The sequence below is a fragment of the Capra hircus genome, unplaced genomic scaffold (genome assembly GCF_001704415.2).
Source record: "Capra hircus breed San Clemente unplaced genomic scaffold, ASM170441v1, whole genome shotgun sequence".
Lineage (NCBI taxonomy): Eukaryota > Metazoa > Chordata > Mammalia > Artiodactyla > Bovidae > Capra > Capra hircus.
In genome coordinates this window covers 2,029-15,938 of record NW_017212067.1, presented here as the reverse complement: position 1 = coordinate 15,938, position 13,910 = coordinate 2,029, and the positions used below count along the sequence as shown (strand labels likewise).

Genomic DNA, 13,910 nt, shown 5'->3' with positions numbered 1-13,910 from the left:
GTCAAGGATGGGTCTCCCAAAAGCCGGGGAAGTGTTCCACGGCCACTGGGGAGGAAGGACACACACTTCCTCATGCACCCCCTTCCAGTTCAGTGCACACCTGCCACCCCTAGCCCTGTCACCCCCGATCTCTGAGCTGCCTGAGATGGCAAAGCAGGCACGTGCCCCCTAGGATCTTTTGTCTTAGCAACGGGGAACTCTCGCTGAACGATGAGTCTCTCTGAGCATTCCTATTACAGAAGGAGAAGCTAGAGAATATGCTCTGACCTCATTTAAGACACAAAACACAAGATAAGCAGAAGGCCAGCTGTCAAGGCAGCACTAAAGATGCCCTAAGAAGGATGCTGGGTATCTGTGCCTCGCCTGGTGGGAGATAGGCCACACCAAGCCCGGCTCTCTGAAAACGGCAGAAGCTCGAGGCTCCGTCAAACAGGAAACACTAACATGCGGTGAGGACTGGGGAGCAGCGTCTACTAGCAGTGAGAAGTCGCCAAGGGAGTTCGTGGGGCACTTTCCGAATTGGTACCCTGGAGGAATCCAGGGCTGTGGCCCTTTGGAAGGCTGGCTCCCACTACTACACAACGTACTCTTCCAGAAGGGGAACAAGTGAATGCCGAAATGGTCAACGCATGATGACACGGAGGCCCCAGGAAGCAGTGGCCTTTGGAGCTGATGGTAATTAGGCCCCTGGCCTACTTTCTAAAATTGGCATTCCCTGCCAAGGAACCTGCTCCAGGCCTTACAAGAAGGAAGGTGGTCCAAGGGGTTGAGGAGGTTCTGCTGAGCGCACTGGCCTCTCTAAAAACAACCCTGCCCCTCAGCCTTCCCTTACTGGGCTAATCGCTGCCGCCGCAGCTGTCCAAGCTGGCACCAAGCTCCAGCAGCCAGCCCAGCCTCCCCAGAAGCAACAGGTGCTCCGACCCAGAATGTGAAGGGTCACCGGCAACCCACCAGCCTCGGAAAGTCAACTTTGTAGGATCAACCACTTATAAGACGCAAGCATATTGAACTCTGTGCCTCAGGGGAGGTGCGGGCCGGGAGCACTCAACTGAGAGAAAGCTCGGCTCCAACCCTCAGCGCACGGACCAACAGCCTAGCTCAGAGCAACCACGGAGCTGGGGGCAGAGGCAGGGGGGGTGGGTGGGGGGACACGGGGTGCCCAGACCCAAGGACCCCGGCCGCCAGAACCCTGGGACAGGACGGCTTGGGGGCAAAAGGCATTTGGCAGATGAGCTGGCGTGGGGGGAAAGGGTTAGAAGCCAGCCCCTGGCTGCGGCTGACCCCAAAGCGACCTGGAACTGCAGAGAAGAGCTTCCTAAAAGCACACTATGAGCCAGGAGGGGGTTTGCAGCAGCTCCACCTCCGATGCTCAGGCTCTGGAACTGAACGCGCCCAGGCCCACTGCACCCAGTAAGAACGCTCAGTCCCTCTCCCCAGGCCAGCCTCCATTCAACAGGCAGCTGGGGCCCACGAAGGCACCAGGTGTACCAACTGGCCACCATGGTGGAGGGGGCCGCAGGAGGATGCTGTGAAGCTCTAGAGACTGAGCAGAGGTACCAGACAACAGACCCAAGGCGACTGCACCTCACTCCTGAAGAACCCAGCCTCGGGTTTAGGGGCGGCCTGGGAATGGGCAGAGTAACCTCCTCGGTCCACTGTGGGATAACTGCAACTAATCCTTCTCTCTTCCAGCCAAAGGCCCCAGATCCAGACCACGGGCCATGGGAAGGGAAACACTGCAGGAGTCGACGCTGCAAGCGGGGAACGGCAGTGTCGTCGGATTTGTGGGGCCCCAGGACGACAGTTCCCCAGCGTGGCACACCGCCCGCCCACCCCGTCCCTGGGGCAGGATTGAGGCCGCTCAACTCTGCCCCTTTTCTCGAGACGGCCACCTCATCTGTCATCGAAAAGTTGTCACTGCTCCCCAGAGCGCACCAGAGATGAGGAAGAGCCTAGCAGGAACGGGGTGGGGGGTGGGACTCTGCGCCAAAGGGACGCATCCGCCCGCCTAGTTGGCGGGGGTAACGGTGTCTTATCTGAAGTCACCACCGCGGGCGCCGCCCCCGCTCCCTCACCAGCCGGCCTAGAGGGTTCCTCTCCAATACTGAAAGGCACCCCCTTCAGAGACAGGAAAAGCAGGGGTGTCAGGATGGGGACAAGAGCAGGGCAGAACAGACAAGCCATGCAGAGCAAAGGGTCTCGGAGGGGAGTCCCGTGCGGCTGGAGGAAGAAATGGGAGGAGGGGGGAAGAAGGCAGCCGGGGAAGGGAGGAGAGGAAGGAGGGAGAAAAAGGGAGGAGGGAAAGAGGAGGGAGAAGAGGAAAGGAGGGAGAGGGAGGAGATGGAGGGAGGGAAAGATCCAAGGACCCAGCGGGCTTTGCACTCACCCGTGTTGTACACGTGCAGCTCGTCCACTATCCCCTCGTTGCCGCCGCCAAACACCACGATGAGCTCCTTGATGGCCACGGCCCGGTGGCCGTGGCGGGGCCGGGGCACTGGACCCGACCAGCCCACCACTCGCTTCCAGCGGGGCTGTAAGAGCACTGCTGGCGAGTTGGCGGGTGACACGGCCGAAGCCATAGTTCCGGGAAAGGGCGCGGTGGAGAAAAGTCGCCAAGTGGGAAGGGAGCCCCCCAATTCCGCTCACACACCACCCCTCTTCGTCTAAGGTGGCTCTCACTGAGAAACTGATCCTCACACAGCGGTGGACGGCTCCATGGAGGCCGCCATCTTAACTATTTTCTCCTTCCCTTCTCCTCTTCCCCTTCTTCTCGCTTACCGCGTCTTGTCGAGAGCCTCTTGAAACTGTCAAGCGCCTGGACCCGAGAAGCTGGAGGCCGTCGAGTCCCGCCGCCCTGACTACTTGCCTGGGAGCTCCCACTTACAAGCTCGAGCGGGAGGCCCTGGGAGCCGCCATCTTGAGCCGCCTCTCTCTCCTCCCTTCCTCAGTCGTAGCCCTCCCCTGCCGGAAATGGCGGAGCCCCGGCCCGGTTCCCACACCCCCCGAGTCCCCTGTACTGGCCGGCTTCCGGGGCGGGTGGAAAGGAGCCACAAGCGCAGCGGTTGTCTCAGCCCCGCCGGCGCTCAGACCACAATTGTGGGAGCCGCCATCTTGAGACCGTCCCGCTTCCCCGCCCAGCGCTTAGTGTAGAGGCCGCTCCCTTAACAGCCTCGACACTCGTAAGGAATAGAGGCGCGCCAGAGGCCAGTGAAACGAGCTTGAGTTTTTGAGGGCTGCTCAGAGACTCGCCCCGTATGGCTCGTGAGGTCTCGAGAGTCTACCCTTAGTCCGCCTCTGCTGCTTAGGCTGCGCCTGCCGCCCTGGGAGCCGCCATCTTGAGACTAGCTCCCCCTTCCCCCCTATTCTCTTCCTCCCGGGTCAGTTCTTCCACTGCAAACCAAACGCAAGGCAGCGTCCGATCCTCGCTTTCCTCTTTATGACTTCTTTCCACAGGAGCCGCTTCAAAAAGGCAGAGTTAGGCCCCGAAGTGGCAACTGTACGGCAGGAGGAGCGGTAACGGCAGGGCGCTCATGCCTCCTCCCTGGGAGCCGCCATCTTGTGTGAAGAAGTAACAACTAAACATGGCGGCAGCGGTGGTCGGGCGAGGGGGCGGAGTCGGATACGTCACTGTTTTTCACCCCCCCCCCCCGCCCTCGCAGGATTCTCCTCCCGTCCGAGGCCCGTTAAAGGAACTCCGCGCTGCTTCGCGGCAAGAGACCGTGGCCGCTGCACGCTCGGCCTGAGGTCAGGCGGCGCTCGGGTCAGGCACAGGCGCGCCCAGCTCTGTTGCTGCCGAAGCGCGCCTCCACGCCTCCGTCCTGGGAGCCGCCATCTTTGCCACTTCCCCTCGCCCGGCCGTCCGCGGGCGTCAATAGCGACTTTCAGCACAAAACAAAGATGGCGGCTGCGGCATCTGGGGAATGCCCGGATGAGGATGCCTCAGACGCGGTTGGCCCCGCCCCCTTTGGAACTGCTCCCCGGGTCGCTGACGGAACACTCGCCAGAGGAATCGTTTTAACTAGCAGTGGGGACAGGGCACAGGTTGCAGAGAGTGGCTGACAGGAGACACTAAAACCAGGCTTCGGATCAGGGAGTGGACATTTTCCCTCTCCCCACACGCAGCTGGCTCCAGGGAAGCAGCCCGAAGCCCGCCACGGGGGAGCCGGGGCGGGGCGAGCGTGAGCGATAACGCAGCCTGGCGCGCGACGCCGGGGGCGGAGCCCTCCCAGGCTCCCAGGCCTCACGCCCCGCCCCCAGGTGGTGGCGCCGCCGAGACCCCGCCGGCGCCCCAAGGAAACTTGCCGGGCTGTCGCGCGCCGGGCCGGCCCCTGCCCCTTTGCCTGCCAGGCGAGCGGCCGGGCTGGCGGTGTTTGAGGCGAGCGGGCGGGCACGGGAAAGGTCCGTGTCGCCCCGCGTCACCTCGCGTCACCCCGCCCCGCCTGCTTCCCAGAGCTCTGGGCCCAGCCCCTCGCGCAGGCGCACAACCACCTTTACGGTCCGCCCTTTTTCAAGATTTGAATTTCCCCCAGCAAAGCAAGACAGGCAAAATACCCGGATGGTGATCGCTGGCCTTTTCGCGCCAATACTGTAAGTTCTCACGACAATCTTGAGAGGTGGGTACATCATCCTGATGTTCCAAATCTTGCAGGAGCCTGTCTGGTCGCTGCTCCAAGCTCACGCCCAGACGATGCAGGCTGCAATGCGCTGCTGTCCAGGATCTTAGAATGACAACAGACGGTTTTTCCAGTTTCTCTCATTTTTATTTGATCTTTACATTCATTAGCCTCTAGCCAAAATTTGGCCTTTCCCGAAACTAAAGTGTAGGTAACAAAGCACAGAGCGTTAACCTGGTGATTGTGTCACCAAGGGAAATGACATCATTTGAGATTATATAGCTTTTCTTTTAGATATCCTGAAAGTTAACTAAACTGCAAGTTACTACAGAATAACTCATTTGAAATTACTGTAGTTATTCAACCTGCCCATAGATCGTGTAATTTAACATGTTAGTAAGGAAGCACACTTATTACTATATCATACATTATAAGAAATATTTTAATAACTATCTTTGAACATATTAAGTTTGTGTTTTAATTCTGTTTTAGTTTATGGATTTGGAAGCATTTGTTTGAGGAGAGGCCAAAGAGTCCTGTGACACAGTCAAGGGACAAGAACCCTCACCTGTGTTTCTGTGCCACCAACTGCCCTAAGTGACCTTGGCCATTCATGTCACCTCTCTGGCCAAGTCCTTCCCCTCTCAAATAAGGAAACTGAGCTGCGGGTTCTCAGCAGCCTTGCCCACATGCTGGGATTCTGTTCTCAGAGTTCAAGAATTGGTATGGTAGCTCCTTTGGCATCCAGGTGGCGTAGATTGAGCTCTCCTGCTGGTGTCCCATGGTACAGCCTTCAGACTGGCATCCCCTTACCTGCAGAAAGGGAACAATGGTGGTCAGGATAGTCCCGGGCACAACAAACAGTTGTTATAAGGGATACAGGTTAAAGAAGCCACCACTGTGACAGGCGACAGTAGCTTTTGCATACAGACTGAGAAAGCAGAAGAGTTTAAGGAACACGTCTTAACCCCTTTGCCCGGGGATTGTCGGGTTTTGCAGGACTTCCCCCAGCAGCGAGCCCAGAACCAGAGCAGGGGAAAGGGTGATGCTGGTGAGCCCTCGGACCTTCATGTGCCAAGCAGGGGAAACTGGGAAGAACTTTGAGAGTCACATCACAAGGGTCACAGCAGCTTAGGACTTAGGCCATAAGAGACCTGCCCTGGTCTTTCTAGTGGACTTGGGAAGTTAGTTAGGTAACATGTCGCTTTCAGCTTGCGCAAGGGCTCGAGCAACCTCTGCCCAGTGGCCAGAGAGGAGTCCCTTTCTACAGCCTTCCTGGATCTCCTCCTTTAGCAAGTGGACAGTGTCAGACTGCCTGTCCGCAACTCTTCTCCATGCTTGGCTGGTAGACAGGAGGGTCAGGCTAGCACTGGCGGCCTGGGGCCCCGGAAGCCTGGCTTTTCACACCAGGGAGTCAGACCCTGGGTGGGGTCAGGGAAGGACCTGGAGACACCAGGTGAGGCCTCAGCTGGTGTCCCTGCTGGACTCGGAGCTGAGTGGGGAAGTGCTGGTGCTGGAGAGGAAGTGATAGCTGATTTGAGGGCTTCAGCAGGCCAGGCAGAGGAGGGCAGGAAGACAGACTATGCCTGGGAACTCACAGGACTGCATGAGCATGGCACTTTGGTGTCTGGCCAAAAGGCTGGGGCATGATCACGTGTGAGCAGAGAACCAGCCACTGAAGGGTGTTAAACAGGGGCAGTCCTCGAGGGGGCTGCTGGGGGCTGCTGTGTGCAGACCACGTGAGCGGTGGCAAGCCTGGAAGTGGGAACCCTGGAGGAGGGACAGCCTCTAACTTAAAAGACTCTTCCTTCACCAGAGGCTGCAACGGGGAGGTGCACAACAGTGGCACGGGCTGAGATGAGGGTCAGGACAAGGGCTTCACTTCCTTCGGGGAAATGCTGCTCCCCTTAACAACAGGCTCCCTGGAGGCGGGAGGGGATTGAGAGGGTCACCATGAGGCCCAGCCAGCCATTTCCTGGATCTTACAGGTGGGCCCTAGGGTCAGTCAGAGCAATGAAATGGCAAACAGGATGACAACAGAGAAGAGATGCTAACTTTGTGCTTGAACCAAAATTAGCAGGTCTTTGCTAAGCATGGGAGGGAGGGGCCAGGATCAGACTGGGCCCTGCCCTTTCAGGGCCTAAACTGCAGGAGGGGACAAGGGGCCTCAAAAATAAACAGTGGTCTGCATACCTAAGAACTCATGTAGGTCACACAACAACTCTGCTAGGATGTACATCCCCATTCTACAGGTATGCAAACTGAGGCCTGGAAGGGTTAAGGCCCAAGATCACAGGGTTAGTAGGCGGGGGAGCTTGGATTTGACCACAGACAGTTCTTCTCATCCCCACGCCCGTGTGCTTGCCTGCCAGCTTGGCTTTGAGTCATCTTCAGGGCACCAAACCTCTTCTCTTGTTAATATTAATACATTTCTTGGCAATGAGGCCCACTCACACCACAGCTGGCCCCAGAACAGTTGACAATCCATGAAAAGTCCACATTGTTTTTAAATTATCTGTCTGCTTCCGTGACTTCAGGAAATGGAAGGTTTTCCTGTGAGCCAAGGACCGAAGGTGATTTTGGAAGGTGTGGCACTTCAGGGGAGGGCAGAGGAGGGGGTGACTCCCTCTGCTACCTGGCCTCACACCCACAAAGCAGCTGAGCCCTTCCTCTCTGCCCACCCCCAACCCGCCCCACCATTCCCTTGCCTTAGATTCCAGAATCTGGCCCACAGCTAATGTCTCTAATTTAACTGGGAATTTAGTTCAAAGGGCTTTGGGACTGGCTTGGAAAACTCCACATTTGTAGTACCATGGAGGTGAGAAAGCATATCCTGAGTTTTAACAACAGACCTAGGAAAGATTTAAGTCTCTAAATGCAGTGGTTCTAGGGGAGCGGAGACGAGGCGCAGGATTTTTTATAATACGCAGATGAAAGAAGAACAGCATAGGTGTCAGGAGAGAGGGTCATGATAAAAACTTTGGCAGAGCCTGAGGCTGAGAATTGGGAAGATGGAGGCGCTTTTTTTGGATGGTTTTCTTTCTACCCACACTCTTTTTGTAACCACAAAGGAAGAAGGCAGAACGGGCCTCCACTGGTGCCAACCAATCAGCAGAACCGCTGCCTTCCTCGGAGCCACTATCTCCACTGGGGCAAGGTCGCAGCATCTGCGTCGGAAATCACGGGGACTTCTTCCTGCTGGCTCAGCTGGGAGGCTGAGGAGTGTTTTGCAAAAAAGAAAAAAAGAAACCGTTTATCTGAATTCTGAAATAATAGCCGAGGCTGCTGCTCTGTGGAGCTCCCCATCCTGGGGCCACACCTAAGGTTCCAGATGAAGCCTGAGTCGGGGCAGGCCCTCTTCCATGTGGCCCTGGCCAGCTGCTTCTGCATGGCCACTGTCCACACTGGTATTTTCGAATGTGTCTCTGTCCAAGTGGGCTATGAGCACTATGCGGAAGCCCCGGTCACCAGCCTCCCTGCCTTTCTGGCCATGCCCTTCAACTCCCTTGTTAACATGGCCTATGTGTTCCTGGGGGTGTACTGGCTGCGGAGCCAGGCCCGTGCCCCAGGAGGCCCTGCAGAGAAGTGGAGGGCTCGCTACCTGAAGGACGTCTTCGCAGGCATGGCCCTGGTCTATGGCCCGGTCCAGTGGCTGCGCATTGGGACGCAGACACGGCCCAGCGCCGTGCTGGACCAGTGGCTCACCTTACCCATCTTCGCGTGGCCAGTGGCCTGGTGCCTCTGCCTGGACGGGGGCTGGAAGCCCCAGCTCCTCCTGGCTGTCGAGGGCCTCTCCCTGTGCAGTTACAGCCTGGCCCTGCTGCACCCCCGTGGGTTTGAGCTGGCGCTGGGCCTGCACATTGCAGCTGCTGTGGGCCAGGCCCTGCGCACCCAGGTGCGCCACGGCAACTCTTCCTCGGGAATGTACTTGGCTCTGGGCGTGCTCTCCTGCCTGGGCTTTGTGGTCCTCAAGCTATGTGACCATGAGCTCGCACAGTGGCATCTCTTCCAGCAGCTCACGGGGCACTTCTGGTCCAAAGTCTGTGACGTGCTTCAGTTCCACTTTGCCTTCCTGTTCCTGACCAGCTTACATACCTGCCGAAGGTGCCCACCTGCAGAGAAGATGCGTTCAAGTGTGGGAAGAAGGGGCTTATGACCGCCAACCCTCTCCCCAGCGTCTACATGCACTAACTGATGGCATTCTGTCATCAGTGCTCAGTGTCCTTGGTGTGATGACATAGGGTGATGACACGGAAGACTGTCCCTGCCTTCGAAGTTACAGGCTTCAGTATTATGAACATGAGTATTCAATTTTGTGAAATGTTATGCTTTCTGCAACTTACTTTCAAAGGCTTAGAGCAAATATCTAGGGGCTGGGGATGTGGGGGTCATTGTACTAGTCTTGTAATTTTTCTGTGGTTTGAAACTACTCAAAATAAAGTGTTGGGGGGAAGTGACCCCCAAGAAATCCATCACACTCACAGTTGGCCAGAGAATGGTTGTCTGCTTTGGGATGTTGGCTCCAAGCATGGGCGGGCGACTGGGGGGAAGGGCAAGCTTCTGGCCCAGTGTGCCCGGCAAGGCACTGGGGTTACCAGTGAGTGTCCCCAGAGGTAGCTGGCTTCAAGGAGACAGAGTCATATTAAACACACACCTAGCAGACTGATGGGGAAATCCAAAGGCCAGAGCACTAATTCACTGTGACATCTGTGACTGCCAGGCTGACAGCAGGTCACATGGAAGCCACACCCCGTTCAGATCCTCTGTGGAACAAGGCAGGGTGCGTCTAGATGAAGAAACACCCACAAGAAACACAAAAGTTGAGTTCTCAACAGAATGTTGTTTGGTGGCTCTTCCCTGAGAGCCAGGGGATGGCTCAGATGTCCTCAGCAGCTAGGGTTACTGAAGTGTCAAGTGTCTGTCACCCATGGATAAACCCAGGGCCTTTAGGAACCATGATTCACTTGATGGGATCTCAGGTTCACGGGCCCTGGAGTTGGCCTCTTTTATTACTTTGCCAACTAAGGTTCGTCTAGTCAAGGCTATGGTTTTTTCCTGTGGTCACGTATGGATGTGAGAGTTCGACTGTGAAGAAGGCTGAGCGCCAAAGAATTGATGCTTTTGAAATGTGGTGTCGGAGAAGACTCTGAGAGTCCCTTGGACTGCAAGGAGGTCCAACCAGTCCATTCTGAAGGAGATCAGCCCTGGGATTTCTTTGGAAGGAATGATGCTAAAGCTGAAACTCCAGTACTTTGGCCACCTCATGTGAAGAGTTGACTCATTGGAAAAGACTCTGATGCTGGGAGGGATTGGGGACAGGAGGAGAAGGGGACGACAGAGGATGAGATGGCTGGATGGCATCACGGACTCGATGGACGTGAGTCTGAGTGAACTCCGGGAGTTGGTGATGGACAGGGAGGTCTAATGTGCTGTGATTCATGGGGTCACAAAGAGTCGGACACAACTGAGCGACTGAACTGAACTGAACTGAACCCTGAAACACGCTTTTCGTGCAGATGAGGATGTCTGAACCAGCGGGCCTACTTAGGGGTGGGCGACCCTGACAGATGCTGAGGACTCTGCTTTGGGCTTGCCCTGTGGAGACCAACTCTCTCTGCACTCTCTCCTGCTTGTTAACATGTTCCTTAGACACTGGTTTCATTCCCCTGTCACCTGAAAGGCATCTGGTCTTTAAAGACACTGGTGAAGGTGGAGAGGAGAGGACACCCTGTCCCTGCCAAATGGCTCCTTGTGATGGCCAGCCCACGTGCATCTGTTCAGTGTCCCCTGAATGTCCCTAGAGCCTCAAGGGTTGGCCGGTGGACTGTTGCCATGACTACCGAGGTCCTTTTGAAACCAGATACCTGGTGCTGGATGTTCTGTCCCAGCTGGCACATCCCCAGTGGGTGGTGGGTCTCAACCAAGTCATTACCTGAAGGATCCAGCCGAGAACTGTCACCTCTGCCCCTCTCCCCAGGAATGGGGCCCGAGGCGGGGCCTACTGGGCAGCATTTGCCTCAGGAAGCAACTTTGTTCTGCAACGATTATCTCGAAGGCTCTGTATGTCCTACAAGAGCACAGTGGCCAGGACATCTCCTTGAAGAGGCCAGAGGGGAACATGTGATTTCTCGGATGGCTTGGTTAGAGATGGAGGTGGGAGGGTGGAGGGCCGGGGGAGGACCAGGGTCTGATTGGGGTGGGGGAGGGCGCTCTGACTCCCTCTGCTCTGCTATCTCTCTGAGTTGCGGTTTCCTTCCTTGACAGTGTGAGTCCCCTGAGAATGGGGCTTTGCATAGCCTCATTGATTCCATACCTTTGAGCCGCAAGTACCCGTAAAGTATTTAGTTGTTTTTTATTCTTATTCTTTTTTTTTTTTTTTTACCAATTCCCATTTAATAAATAACCTGAGAACCTTCTGGGTGTCGTTCCACTCCTGTGTCAAGCTGGGTCCCCCACAGGAAACAAGTGGCACACTGAGACCAGGAGAACTACACACGCCAATGTATGCAGGTGGGGAGAGTGAGTGGGGAGACCCTGGGCAGGGTGCACTCCGCCCAAAGCAGAGACTCGTGTGGAAGGGACACTTCAGGGGGGCCAAAACCCTCAGAAGCCCAAAGCCACTGCCTCCTGGCAGGCCCTCCCACCTAACATGGTCCAATGAAATACAGGATGACAAATGATATTTCAGGACCACTGTGTCTCCAGTGTCACACAACACGTGCTTATACTAAGAAAATGTTCATTGCTTATCTCAGATTCAGGTTTAATAGGGTGTTCTGACTTCATTTGCCAAATCAGATGACCCCGCATTGAGCCAATCCAACCAAAGCCAGAGGCCTGGAACTTTCCTTCTCTGGCCTGTGTATTTGATCAGCGTTTCTCAAAGGGTGGCCAGCGTCAGCCACGCAGCTTCCTGTATCCCCTCCAGCCCTGGTGAGTCCTGCCTTTGGGGGCTGGTCCCAGCCCAGCCCCAGCCCTGTCTGAGATGCCAGAGGACAACAGAGAGGCCAGTGGTTGGCAGGTTCCCTAGCTGGGTGGGATCTCAGAAAGCATCTGTGCCAACCCCCTCGTTCCGCAGAAACTGAAACTCAGATGTTCGACTGGGCTGCAAATTTCATCACTGAGCATCAGAAAGGCAGGTGGCCAGCCTCCAGGCCCAAAGCCTCGTCCACGGTGCGGCCTCACCTCTCCCAGGAGGCGGTGACCGTGGTGTGGCCACCTGGCCCCTTCCTGCCCCTGCCAAAAGTAGTGGTAACGGTTTCGCTCTGATCACACAGGTATCCAGGCTCACAGCAGGGAAGACGAGGGTTGTAGTGGCCCCGACATCGGACTCACCACCCCCCGCCCCCGCACCTGTCTTTCCCAGTCAGTGCTGGGCATGGCTGCAGCCACATCTATGCGTGCTGCCCTCACCTGACCTCCTGCATTTGTGCCCTAGAGCTTGCCTTCCCCTGAGTCAGCCTCAGGGGGCAACTCAGAGGACACTCGCGTTGCCTTTCCCACTGACACTTGTATTTCCCACAAAAATACTATGTCTTTGACGGTGGTCAGAGAGGCCTCCCAGGGTCCCCAGCCACAGGCAAGGTGTCGCAGGCTTTTTCAATTTGTGCCAATCTGATGGGGGTGAGGCAAGATCTTGCTGTGACTTTAACTCATGCCCCTCTACACACACACACACACACATGCACGCACACACACGCACACTTGTGCACAACTCGTGCTTATGCTTTCTATTGAAAATTAGGATTTGTTCTTCCATAAATTGTTTATATCCTTTCCTCAGTTTGGACTTTTTCTTCCAAAAGTTTGCAGGAGCTTGTTTTATATTAGTCATTCACCTGTCATGTGGATGATACATGTTTTCTTACTCTCATTTGTCTTTTGCTTTTGTGGGCCTCTTAAAGGAAGGTGGTTGCAGGTTTTCCCTAATCATGGATTTCTATATGTCTGTCTTTTTCCTTGTAGCTTTTGGGGTTCTTGTGCACATATCAGATACCTTTGTCAAATCTTAACATCTCCAATAGCTACTTCAGATATTTTGCCTTATAAACATGTATTCTAAAAGTATTCAGAATAAAAATTAAAATAGTTGAAATGTACATTCAGAAACCAAACAGTGCAGCTGTCATCACTGTTCACAGGAAGTTCACCGAACTGAACTTGACCAAAGCCATTCACAGTCACAATACAGGGCCGAGAGGAAATGCCCAAACCTCGCAAAATGCATTTCATCAAAGGTTGGAGGACAAAGGAGGTTTTGTCTCTCGGCACTTAAAATTGGCCCCATCCCACAGGTAAGCATTTCCCTCTCGCCTATGAAGGCCTCCATGAGGGGAAATCTTTGGGTAAATAGAAATGAGGCAATTCCAGTTCCCAAGCAAGCCCCCAGACAGCCGCGTAACTAGCCCCTTATCAGCGGTGCTTAGGTTCCTGGTGTTTGCAGATCCACATGCCCCTCGAGCCGTGGATGCCTTTCTTCTAAGTGACCTGGAGGCTGCCCGCCGCCTGGGCTGAATGATGGGGCCCAGGGTCCTTCTAACCATTTTCATGCATTTCTAGTATTTTCTTCCATTTCCTGCTTTTCACTTGGATCCTTGCCCTCCATTGTACTTCAGAACCGCTGACTTCTGGTTTTCCTTCTGCCTCATCTTTCTCGGCCCTGCCCACCTTCCACTTGGGGCATCTTCCATGGGGTTTGCACTGCCACTGTCTTGGCCATCCTGTGCAGCCTCACAGATCACATCAGGGTCCTGACCCTACCCTACCCTCTCACCCCAGAGGCAGCCGCCCTCAGGAGTTCGGTGTAACCCACTCCCTGGCACATTCTGAGACCTTTCCTGGGGGTAGAGGGAGATGAGCAGCCGTGCCCACTGCCCACTGTCACATGCTCTAAACTTCTCTAGATGCACCACGTGGTCCAGAGCCATCTCCCACCAGCTGCAGGACCCAATCTGTGGACGTTTGCCCCCGGGGCTCCTGGGTACCCAGCCGGGGAGTTCCTCCTTTGGTGCTGCTCTCTGGGACTCCCTGCCTATGTGTGAGCACATCGCTAGAGGATCTGCCTGCATGCAGCATGCCTGTGCTCCAGCCACAGTGGTTGCTGAAATGACTGCCTGCCAGAGTCTCTGTGCCGCCAAGCATCACCAGCACATGGTGCTGGGAGAAGGGTTGCTGTCTGCTACGCGGATGGCAGCCAACTAGAACTGCACTGCTTTCTTGCTTGCCTTTCCTGGCTTAAAATTGAAGTTGCCTGGAAAAATCAAACATACAACTACCATAGGATCCCGGAATCCTACT

The 13,910-nt window shown here is 55.5% G+C and overlaps 2 protein-coding genes across 5 annotated transcripts; one reads left to right on the top strand and one right to left on the bottom strand.

Moving 5' to 3' along the window:
* Window positions 1-1,203: 1,203 nt before the first annotated feature.
* Window positions 1,204-9,085, top strand: TMEM187 (transmembrane protein 187). 4 transcript variants are annotated; one of them, XM_005701732.3, is made up of 2 exons: window positions 1,204-4,613; window positions 7,685-9,085. In XM_005701732.3, the coding sequence occupies exon 2, from the start codon at window positions 7,945-7,947 to the stop codon at window positions 8,767-8,769; it is 825 nt and encodes a 274-aa protein (XP_005701789.1). In that variant the 5' UTR covers window positions 1,204-4,613; window positions 7,685-7,944; the 3' UTR covers window positions 8,770-9,085. The 4 variants fall into 4 exon arrangements, with proteins under 4 accessions (XP_005701789.1, XP_005701791.1, XP_005701792.1 ...); XM_005701734.3 differs by having other exon boundaries at window positions 4,380-4,587; window positions 7,689-9,085; XM_005701735.3 differs by having other exon boundaries at window positions 4,380-4,587.
* On the bottom strand, window positions 2,387-2,993 carry LOC102177156 (host cell factor 1; the record flags this gene model as incomplete). Its single annotated transcript, XM_018045467.1, is given in 1 exon segment — window positions 2,387-2,993. A coding segment is annotated over 1 exon segment (193 nt), but the record flags the coding sequence as incomplete, so codon positions are not given.
* Window positions 9,086-13,910: the final 4,825 nt, after the last annotated feature.